This window comes from Necator americanus, chromosome II, assembly GCF_031761385.1.
Source record: "Necator americanus strain Aroian chromosome II, whole genome shotgun sequence".
NCBI classification, from domain to species: Eukaryota; Metazoa; Nematoda; class Chromadorea; order Rhabditida; family Ancylostomatidae; genus Necator; species Necator americanus.
Genome location: NC_087372.1, coordinates 31550984 through 31562605, shown reverse-complemented (window position 1 = coordinate 31562605; position 11622 = coordinate 31550984). Strand labels below are relative to the sequence as shown.

General features: G+C 41.4%; 1 protein-coding gene across 1 annotated transcript; it reads right to left on the bottom strand.

Moving 5' to 3' along the window:
* Positions 1–1331: 1331 nt before the first annotated feature.
* RB195_020082 (uncharacterized protein) lies at positions 1332–8382 on the bottom strand (the record flags this gene model as incomplete). Its single annotated transcript, XM_064188226.1, has 11 exons — positions 1332–1433; positions 1488–1601; positions 1653–1814; positions 4450–4550; positions 4748–4880; positions 5191–5307; positions 5361–5483; positions 7354–7425; positions 7850–7969; positions 8035–8115; positions 8242–8382. 11 exons carry the CDS (start codon positions 8380–8382, stop codon positions 1332–1334), a joined length of 1266 nt encoding a protein of 421 aa, XP_064044107.1.
* Positions 8383–11622: the final 3240 nt, after the last annotated feature.

The window sequence follows — 11622 nt, the reverse complement described above, 5'->3', positions numbered from 1 at the left end:
GGAAGGGCTTCCAAGGGAGGCTTCTAAAGGAGGCAGCCACGCTTATTTTCATTGATGTTTTGTCTGAAGAATCACGTAAGCCATTTCGGACGTTTTCTAGATCATTTCATTCATAAACGGAAACTACGAATATGCGAACCCTTTTCTTGTTGACTACATAACAAGTATTATGAATTATTGCTTTAGAAATTTTCATATGACATACATTGATTCGATATACTTTTTCTCTTCACCCTTCTAGTGCTAATAGAAGTAGGAGAAGAAACGAAATTGTAAAATATGAACAATGTTTGTAAGTGAGGGGATCTTCAGTGGTGGTTCCGGAACCCCGAGAACATGTAAGGATGAACTGTGAGCAGAAAGTTTATTCATTAAGTCTCCATTTTCACTAGACAATTTCACAGATCTCAGGAATTCCTCATGAATTTTTGTTAAGCGGCAACGAAAACCTAGAACGGGATTTTTCGTTTACTTTTGCCTTCATTATTTCTCACATTCCGGATACTTCAAAGAATCCACTGTCATCATTCAGATGCATTCGCATCAGTTCTCATTGCAATTGCAGCAGGCGGTCAATTCATGGTAACTTACTTCAAGGAACTGAGTCCACTGCCGATTCCAACTGCCAATTTCCGTGAGCTAGACCCTTCATCACCCAGAACCTGTGACTTATTCAGCATATTCACTCTTAAGACCCTACGCTTTCATACACGACAGTATTTATACAGTTGTAACTGTGTTTATTAGATGTTATCCATTATCCAACCCCTATTAAACGCTCTAAAGGTTTCTCTAAAACTTTTTAAACACAATTACACGCAGAATATCTTTAGGTAATCGGGATATAGTTGCGTTGGATTTGCATGATTAGCTCCGGTGTTGTGTCAACCCCAATTGGATTTTTAATGGTTGTAGCATTAGGGCTGAATGGTTATCGCGTCTTGTACCCGTTCGAAACATCGCACAGGAGCTCTAAAAATTCCAGAACAACTAGATCATGGTGTGAAAATACGAGCACGATCCTTTTAGGGTTTAACTGCTTCTGGGATTCACGTTCATCTAACTACAGGGCTCCGGAAGTCTCCGGCGTTTTTTTCAGAGACACAGAACGCGACATCATGCTACGTCCTTATTATCGGCGATACAGAAATATTTTCAATTATCTAAGAAAGTACGATTTCAACCCATCAACATCGGGAGTAACGCTGAATGGAGTAAGACAAGATGATCAACATCTTGTATCACTCGAAAGCGAGAAAGATTTATGAACAGATGTAATTTTTAAGGGAATTTCGGAAAGTTTTTGATCTGAACAGTTTATTCTTTCTTGTCTAAACGGTTTGCTCTTCTTTCCTCAGTTTCATGTTGCGATCGTGGTAATGAAGCACGTCATCCAACAGACATATTGTTTTCTCCATCACGACCTTCAAAGTCTGTAAGAGCAGCAATTAAATTACTGCTCACTAAAGAATACATTTTTCCCGCACCTTCTTCTTTTGTTCCTCGTCGATATCCTTGGATAATAGTTCAAAGTAGGAACCAATCGCAATTACAACCAAAAAACCAATGAACGGCATGAATTGCCGATAAGATTCTTTAAGCTGAAAATTTTGAGTAGCAGTTACAAATAAATTGAGAAGAATCGTTCTCACCTGTTCGAGAGTGTATGGGAGTTTTAGATCAGCCGCTTCCTCTTTTAAGTATCCGTAGAACTCCTCCAGAAGCTCTTCCCAATGTTCTCGACGGTCTTTTCCGCTAAGGCATGTCGTGAACAGGCGAACAAGGTCATTTGCTGGGCTACCCATATGTCCATTCTAGAGTTACAGACGTCATATTTCTTTTAATATCGTTTTAGAAGAGAAAAAAAGAAATAAAATTTTAAATAAAGTTAAAATAATGTTATTTACAAATAAGCCAAGATTGGCTGGGTTCTCTAATAGAGGACGAAAATTTAAAGGCATCACCCCACGAATCTGGGGTGGTGCGGGTTTCAGGTGAGTTATACCCATACGGGGTCGTATATTAGATTATGGGTAGATTATGGGGAGGAGAGTGACTCTGTCCATTTCTTCCTAATTACCGTAAAAAACGGTCCGGAAGGTATGACTTCGAGTGTTCCGGCGCGCTACTTTCCACAAAGAGTTCGATTGGAGCGCGCCAGCCCTGTGCATGTGCCGGATCTTAAGGAGCGTTTTTTTACGGCAATTAGGAAGAAATGGACGGAACCACCATCCTCTCTATAATCTAGGACCCCGTATAGGAACTCTCCACCTGAAATCCGCACCACCCTAGATTCGTGAGGTGACGCCTTTAAACAATGATCACTCGACTAAGAAATATTGTTTTGAACGAGGCCTTAAATTTCAACAGCTGCACTCCTTCTCCAAGCGCAATAACTCATTTTATCCGAAACTACTGGGGAAACAGCCTACTATCAGCTGAAGATTTTCGGTGAGAATTTCCACTGATCACTTTGAACTTTTGAGATCAGTATTTTAAACTACCACAACTTTTTTGGAACACCCAAAAATCCGTATACGACTTAGACGATCGCTAAAATTTTCATGAATGAGATGTATTGTGGGCTTCAAAACAAAATTCAGAGAAAATCAGTAATTGGAAAACAATTTGTGGTACCTAATAAGGAATAGGAAGTCAGAAGTGTGTACAAAAATTATCTTTCAACAAAGATAAAGCTCTGTATCCGCTTGGGATGCGCCTATGGGCCTGACTGCAATTCAAAGTCGTTGAAATTTTATAAACGTGTGTTGGTATCATGCTATATAACAACGCGCTTAGTCCGTGTGTGTGTGTGTGTGTGTATGTGTGTGTGTGTGTGTGTGTGTGTGTGTGTGTGTGTGTGTGTTGTTTTTTTTTTTTTTTTTTTTTTTTTTTTTTTTTTTTTGGTTCAGTCAGTCAGTCAGTCAGTCAGTCAGTCAAGAAATTCCAAAAAGAGAGAAAGAGAGGGAGACAGAACCATGGCGTCGGTTTGGTGCTTCACAGCTTCAACGCGGTAAAATTGGGTGAAACGGGGCCTACGGCTTCGAATTCGTGCCCCGGAGCAATAAAAAGAGAACATGTTCGCATGCTTCAAGTACCTCATTCAGCAGCACACGAGTTCACGACGAGTCGCTACATGACGAACATCCGATGTAATTGCTTTATTGACGCTTTGCCCGCCCCACTTGCTTGCTCTACTCGTCCACTCCGTTTCGACGCAGCCGTCGCCCCATCGGCCACCTAATCCTGGCTACGGCTACATTCACTGCTTTACGCGTTCCCTTAAAGTGAATACACAATCGCGCTAAGGAACGAACGGTACTGGCTCAATTATTTATGCACTAAATAGCACTCAAATGATCTACACAATCCAGGTATAGATCACGTATTTTTTTTTTCAAATGAACTTCCTCGACCTGAATCCATACGTTTCGTTTTTGTAGCTGTAAAATGGGGGTCCCATGTGGTCGGAATGGTGCGCCGGTGCCAGAAAGTTATAGAGTGAGGAGAGACGGTCTCCGCTACGCTGGATTGGTGCGCGGGAGCCCGAACGCAGTAGAGTGGGTTTCTATGGTTCCTTCACATATCTAATTCCCAGCATGTCTCCCTAACGCTGCTATCCTACTTTTTTCAAAAGGAGGAAACACACATGCGAGTGGCTCCTTAAATACGGTACATAGTAGCCAACAGTTCACGCGATCTGACGTAGAACGTTATTTTAATCACTACGGTAGTGATATTCACTTCATTTCATGTTAGCACATCGTTCTTTGCTGATAGTTGAGAACGAAGGAAACTCCTATTTCGAACAATGTTTCCAAATCGTGGAGGTTTGAGAGGAAAATAGATGTAAAATCAAGATTGATTGTTCTCCAAATATAGAACTGGGCGTTTAGGGGAAATCTTTCATCTATGCTTAAATTTTCAGGTAAAAAAATGAGGGAAGCGTTGATAGAAAAAGCAATTCTAATATCCACAAAAAATGTCGCTACTGTTATTTCTTTTCGATCGGTGAAGCCGAGCGGAGCGAACACCAAGAAAAAGCCTGAAGTCCGGCTTTAGCCGGACGTTCAGGCTGGTGTACTATATAATGACTTGCGGGGCTCAGCCATTGTCTCATGTCGTTCTTTTTGAAACTCGCAGAGAACTCCTGTACCAGTTCATCGACCTCGGAGGGATGAAAGGCTTGGTTCGCACTAGGCCGGTTTCAAACTATCGACCGCGTGGCTACGGCGCACCTCTAGCCGAGCGCGCCGCAGCCGCCCCCAAAATTTACGTAACTATTCGGAAAATTCCTTGATTTATACATCAGGTTTCGCGACCTTCACTCAATTCACAAAAGATAAAGCTATGTAACTTCTTGGGATGCGCCTAGGTTTGATTGCAATGCTCTCCCACTCATTCCGCTAATCAATTTCTTTCATTTTCGCACTGCTGTGCAATAAGTACCTGGAAATCGATCAAAGCTGCGGGAGCAATATCGCCTTGTTCTGACTTCCACAAAATGTTTGGCGCCCATAAGTCGCCATGACATAAAACACGCTGCATACCTGAAGAAAACACCTAATCACATGTGACGTACACTTGTCCAGATGTTCGTATACATCCGTACACATTAGACAGTGCCACATTCTGGTCTGGGTTCAGGAGAATGATAAGTAAGAAACGGAAATCCGACTACAAAATTGGAGTGCACATTTACTCTAATTATTGATGTTTTTGATTTTAAACCATCACCTCGACCCACCTAACTCATCTGGTATCCGATCGGCTCGGACCAAGTCTGCGTGGTCTGGAAAAATTTCTTCAAATCTGTCAGCTTTGTCCGCTAATTTGCCGTCGTCGAGCTGTCGTAACATCGTTATCATGCTTCCGAGTGTCTGAATTAACATTTTTCTGTCTTTCTCTCTTCCAAAATTCCTTTTACTAACCACTACAAGTATTTCTGAAAAAACAAAAAATAAACATTGGTTAAAATGCGCTTAAACGCTAATTCCCTAAACGTTGTGCTTCTCAGACTCCAAGGATATTCCGTGATTCCTAGCAACGAATTTGTTATCTTTGTAAAATTATTAAAATTTTAGCTGGTGTGATTATAACGATATTGGTGGTGAGAACTCGAAAAACCCCCATTTCGTTCTGGATAATTTCTTCTTCTAGAAATAATATCTTTTTTGTCAATGGACTTACGTCTTTCCTAAACAAATGCGCAAAAAGTTCACTGAAAGGCTTTTCCGTGAACTCTTCCTTTTCCTCCTGAGTGAACTTAAGAGACATCGCCTCCACGACCGCCTTTGCTTGAAGTACCTGAAATCGTGGGTTTGGCTACCTGTTCCATTATGCTCAACCTTGAGTTCGACCTTTTTTAGAGCCTTTGGTTCGACATTTTCATAAATGTGGATCATTTTGGTGTGGTCCACGTATTCCATGACTATATATCCTTTGAGTGGATTGCTCTCCGAAAATTTTTTCATGGAGTAGATCTGAAAGAAGCATCGTTTGCAGAACACCTGTCAAGTTATCATTGAGGTCTGAGCGTTGGAGAAAAACCGACGTACACAGTTTGAAAACAATATTAAAGACTTTAAGATGTAATAAATGAAAATTATAGATAACTTTAGAAATACTAAAAAAATACTAAACTGCCGAATAAATAAAACCAAAAACTAAAATAAATAAAAGTTAAGTACTAAGTACTAAAAATATTCTTTAAACTGAAATATTACGTCAAAACATAAATTTTAACTAGACTAAAACTAAAAGTAAGGTTCTAGAGTACTAAAATTTGATTTAAAATTTAAATTGTTTGAACAGCCATAAGTTGGGCTGGTGTAGCGCAGTCGGTAAGAGGTTCGAACGATCGGAGGTTCAAATCTGCCCTAGTGCTCACCAAGCCTTTCATCCCTCCACGGACGAGAAATTGGTACCAGACCTGTCTGGGTGGAGAGAAGCACTGTCTTCGTCGGCTTTCGTCCAGCCTCTGCAAGATCTTCAAACGATCCGGAATCGAAGTGAACTTGTTGGCGCATCCCAAGCGGATTGCGATAGCGCTAGAGCGGAGCCGGTGGTCCGACTCCCGCTCCCCTCCTCCCCCCAATTAGAAAAAAATGGACCTTCTTCACCCTCTTCTCTATAATCTACTACCCCGTATAGTTCTATTACTGTTCGGTCAAATTATGGGAATCGCGTGATGTAACCGCATGAACGCATGGCTGCATCCATGTTCTTTGCTCCATTGTTGTTTGAATCGCGATGATAGCGAAGGAGCAAAGAACATCGATAGAACTTCCCGGCAATGAGTAAGAAGTTTCCTTGCGCTATTTATGTGCGCAGTTCAGTTTAGTTTTTTGTAGTTTATGTGCGCATAGGTATTTGATCTATCGTCCAGACCCTGAAGTATGGAAGGAAAAGTGTTCGGCGTTGATAAATGCCTTCAGGATGCTGCAACGCATTCGAAATCTATTTACAAACGTTTGTGGTTTATAAACGGAAATGCAGCCTATCCAGTGACTTACAGAAAGTCATTCATAAAGTGAGGATCAAAAAATGTTGTGTAGATCCAGTGCTTTTATCCTCCTAGACAGGTATGGTGGCGACTTATCGTTCTCAGAGGAATGAAAGGTTTGAAGGGTCCTTAGGACCGTTTGACACCGTCCAGCGTCCAGGTATAACGGATCCACCAAGCATTACGTTGTTATTATTACCGTACACCCATCAACAAAGTGGCCGGTGATCTCAGGAGCAAAAGGCTGTTTTTGCTCCTTTGGAATATGAAGATATCAATCTGGAACCTTCTGGCGTTCACAGGGAGTTCTGCTGGGACTGCCAAGTTCCGTAGGATACGAAACAACCACCTATGGACTGATTTTTTACGAACATTTGCGGAAAATCGAGAGGGTTAGACACACTTATCCTTAAAGGCATCACCTCACGAATCTACGGTGGCACGGATTCCGGGTGATCTATACGGGGTCATAGATTTTGGTGAAGAGGGTGATTCCGTCTATTTCTTCCTGATTGCCGTAATAAAACGGCCCGTAAGATGGGGATTCGAGGGTTCCGGGGCGCTGTTTCCTATAACGAGTTCAATTGGGGCGCGCCTTGTGCACGCGCCGCATCTTCAGGGCCATTTTTTTGGGAATTACGCAGAAATAGACGGAATCACCCTCTTCTCCACAATCCACGACCCCGTATAGGCATAACCCACCTGAAACCCGTACCTTCTCGGATTCCTGGGGAGATGCCTTTAAGGGCAATGTATCTCTACAAAAATGCGGAGAATCGTGTCAAGAAATAATATCATCTGCTTTGATTAAGTCAAATGAATCAATATGCATGCATGGACTAACCAACCTTCACAAGTGGAACCTTGCCTTCTGGAAGCTTCATCAAGTGGCTGTACACGGTGACCTCAGTGTTGTGAATCTGAAAATCCTGGTATCAAAAATTATATATCTGATTTCTGGAATTTCAATGAGTATAAAATCTTGTATTTCTAGAACAGTAAGGAAGAATGCTTATGTTCCACCTCGTTTCTAGACACCTTCAGTTCTCTATGTATTGATTACTTCAAAATCGTGGAAAACTAGCAACTAGAAATTACTTTAATTATTCCACAGATCGACCTTATTAGGGAATTAGTCACACATTTTACGAACGGTTTTAGGGCATCCAATGAGTGTTCAGATAAATATACACAAAGTCTTGGCAAAAATAGCTGATCTCTTTTCTGAACTGCAAATCTTCGGCAACAGTTCTCTCCTTGTTTTTCCTTTCCCTGTCTTTTATTCTCATTCAGTTTGAGTAGGTAATACTTAGGGCTAAACAATCACAAATGTGAAAAAATTACACGCTTCAGCATGTATTCCATGGCAGCCATGTATTCTGGAGTGACGAAACTGCAGTCCATGTTTTTTGTTTTCTCAAGCATACTCATCATAACGCGTTGTAGAGCCAGTGCGGTGACCATCTGGAAGCAAGTATTATAAATATAATACCTAGAATATGGGAACTGAATTAAGAGGTAAAACTTACTTTGACCGCAAATTTGTCTGGTAGATCCTTGTCTTTGCGTTGCCAGTCAGGCTCTATAAGTGCAATTATGGACATTACGCCCTGAAAGAGCAACTGGCATTACCAATTCCAAAAACAAATGAATATACAAGAGCAAAAAATACAATTTGTGGGAAAAAGAACAAGAAGCTTGCGAAATATGCAAGTGACAGAAAAATGTGAGCTTACCTTGCCCTCTCCAATATTCCTAGCAGTTTTGTTGGGTCCAAATGAAGCATTAGTGTCCAACACCCGTTGCATTTCTTCCTCAATGTCCTCCCACGTGACGTGGGTGTCGAACAAACCGCTAGCAGGAGTGTATATGTTCATGACTTCCTAAGCTTTAACGTATTCTCTGGTTGGTGAGTTCAAAACTATGCTGTTAGCAGCAATATGTTTAGGAAAATGATTAGCGGAACATTCATCTACGAAGCATAATCGGACTGGTTGTGAGAGCAACAATCACCTCCGGAATTCTTTGACCCGCAAAAATTAACGCACAAACGACGATAAAGCGTTCTTTTAAACATATCTCCTGCTTGGAACCATGCATTTTTTGCACTATTTAGTTCGAAAACATCCGAAAAAACAGATTACCATACCATCCAATATTTTGAAGCACCTCATAAAGTAATTTATTGGTACTCTCTTCAGATTTCGTCGGACATAGCTCCACGCGGTAAGAAAAAATTTTGTGGGTGTCTCGGTACCTCGGTGAAGAAAAATTTGTCGGTTTCATCGGAGAATGACGTCACAGACTAAGCGAAACACAACTTCAGAGAATTCAGAATCAATGAAAAAAAACATTGTGATTCTGGTAAGGTTTGCGATAACATACAGTGTAATTTGTGTAAACTAAATTCCTGAGATGATGATTTTCCAGATGATCTGGCCAATCAGTAAAAGCTAATCAACTTACATCTTATAGATGATCCAACCACGCCCTATGAGAAGGAACTCACTTATCGTGTAAGCAAGCGTGTAGCCAATCACTTCTCGTCTTCTGACGAGCAAAAGTTAACACATCGACGAAAAGGTGGTTTTTTAGATGTGCGCCGGGTTAAACTTTCTCGTACCAAAACACGATTTGCCGAAAAAAAAACCCAGATTGTTACACCATTGAATATTTGATAATTTTTCATAAAGTATTTCTTAAGATGTTGTACCACAACTTCATCAGATATTGCTTTCACTGCGGTGAAAAAAATGTCCGACGGCATCGTTGGACATTGTCGTCAACAGCTTGCACACAGCACAACTTGAGAGATTGAAATGAATGAAAGAATAACTAAAGGTTGTGCCAGTAAGGTCTACTGTATCTAGTTCGAATGTTCTTTTGTCTTGAAACCTCGGCATATTCTGTCTGTGTTTTGCTATAGTGTGCCTGCGAGGTTTTTAGATGGAACCTTTATTTGCCTGACGTTTCGGTTTTTTCGCCGTCTTCAAAGGCCTAAATAGAGGATGACTGGAACAATGCTACGTTTATCCCGTCAAGTGCCAGACCACCCTGGGTCAGTGTTTCAATAATCGTTCAGGGTAGTGAAAACAGAAACCTATCTACATTGAAAATGGTCTTACGTTTTGCTCCACCGGATGTGGCGCGGCTGGTTGCACGCACTTGTCACTCAGTGTACCAGCGAATGAGTATTACTGCGTGTAGATCACCAGCGACGATATAGATTATTTGATCTACACACAGAATATCAGGCGGTTATAGGTCACAGAGCGGTACAAGTGGCAGGAACTCATTCGTTATCGACAAGCATTCATTCCTATTATTCATTGAAGGACTTCTTTTAAGAATAAAAAAACGCCTCCAACGTCTTCCTTGCCGATATTTCTGTTTCGTGAGCCAGTATAACGCATTTCACATCGTAATCGTTTCCGTTGTGGGCTTCATGTCTGTGCCTTCCTAGTGGTGTTATCAAACTTTTTCGTCGTTTTCCGGCCATGTGTCAATTAATCCTCACTCCAAGATTCCTATCGGTTTCTATTTAGGCCTCTGAAGACGGCGAAAAAGCCGAAATGTCAGGCAAATAAAGGTTTACTGTATCATTCAAAACAATTTGTTAAAACTTGCAAAGATAGTGGTCCGATACTGTACACGACATCACTAAAGAGATGCAGGTTCTCAATGATTTATCCATGTTTCCTGTTTTCATAAGAACAAACAATACCTCTATAAAACTTGCACACGTTGATACCGAGCATAGCACAAAACAAAAAAGGCACAAAAACGGACAAAAAAATGCGCAGTTTTGTTTTACCACTGTTTTTTTATCTCCCTCAGCCACAGGTTTTTTTTGGTCACCCCTACTCGCAAATTTGCGTGCAGGCGTTTTTTCTGAATGGTAATAGTTTCCGAAACTATCACAATGACGCTGATTTCGCGGTGCTGCCAGAAATTTTATAATAAAAAAGAATGTTCGAGTGCTTCCACTTTCTAATGCATTTAGAAAAGGGTAAAATTTGTTATCAACTATATTTCTTCCTTCCTGAGTTTGTAAGAAGAAGGCCCCTATAATTGCTTTCATCAAAATGAGTGACAATGTCAGATCTTCGGATCTGCTATATTCGCTGGCACTACTGATAATTACTACTTTACTTACTGATAAAACCTTGACAATGACATTCTACACTCTGATAAAACCACATCTTTTAATTAGTCTTGATGCAACAATATCACTTAATCGTGCTCATGATACACAAGTAGAAGAAATCGAACACCAATTTTCAGGCAACGAAGCACATAATACTTTTCTAACCAAATTCGTGGAAAAGACGAATAAATTCGCAACAAATTTGAGACTGAACTGGAACTGTGTGTCGAAGAGGCAAAGATCAGTGTCACATCGCCGTTTCCGCTGTTTGCGTTGAGCGGCATACTTTCGTTATCGCTCCGAACCACAAAATTACTCACGTATGCAACACGCCCACGAATGACGACGTTGGAGCAAAATAAAAAAAAAAGAAGAGACGAGTTTTGCATTTGCCTCAAATGATGGGTGACCACTCTCCGACTTCTCTATCCGTAGAATTGATCGTATGACGATAGCGTGATGGAGTGACCACTCATATTTCCGGTCTATTTTAGTTGTTTTTACTTTTATTTTGCTTCATTTAATTTCCGAGGCACAGGAACGAGTAGACCGAAGCGAAGGATTTCTTGGAGCTGTCGCGACCCGTGGGCTAATCCACCGCATGGCGGCGTAGGCCTTCCGATCGATAGGCTGCGCTGCCAGGCTCCCATTCCTTGCCCTTAAAGGCATCACCCCACGAATCTGAGGTGGTGCAGATTTCAGGTGGAGTATTCGTATACGGGATGGGAGACTACGGAGAGGGAGGTGATTCCGTCCATTTCTTGCTAATTGCCGTAAAAAACGCCCCGAAAGATGCGGCGCCGCACAAGACTAGCGCGCTCCAATCGAACCGCTTGTACAAAATGGTGCGCCAAAACGAATGAAGCCGTATCTTCCGGGCCGTTTTTTACGGCAATTAGGAGGAAATGGACGGAATCACCCCTCTCTCCGTACTCTCCCATCCTGTATACGAATACTCCACCTGAAATCT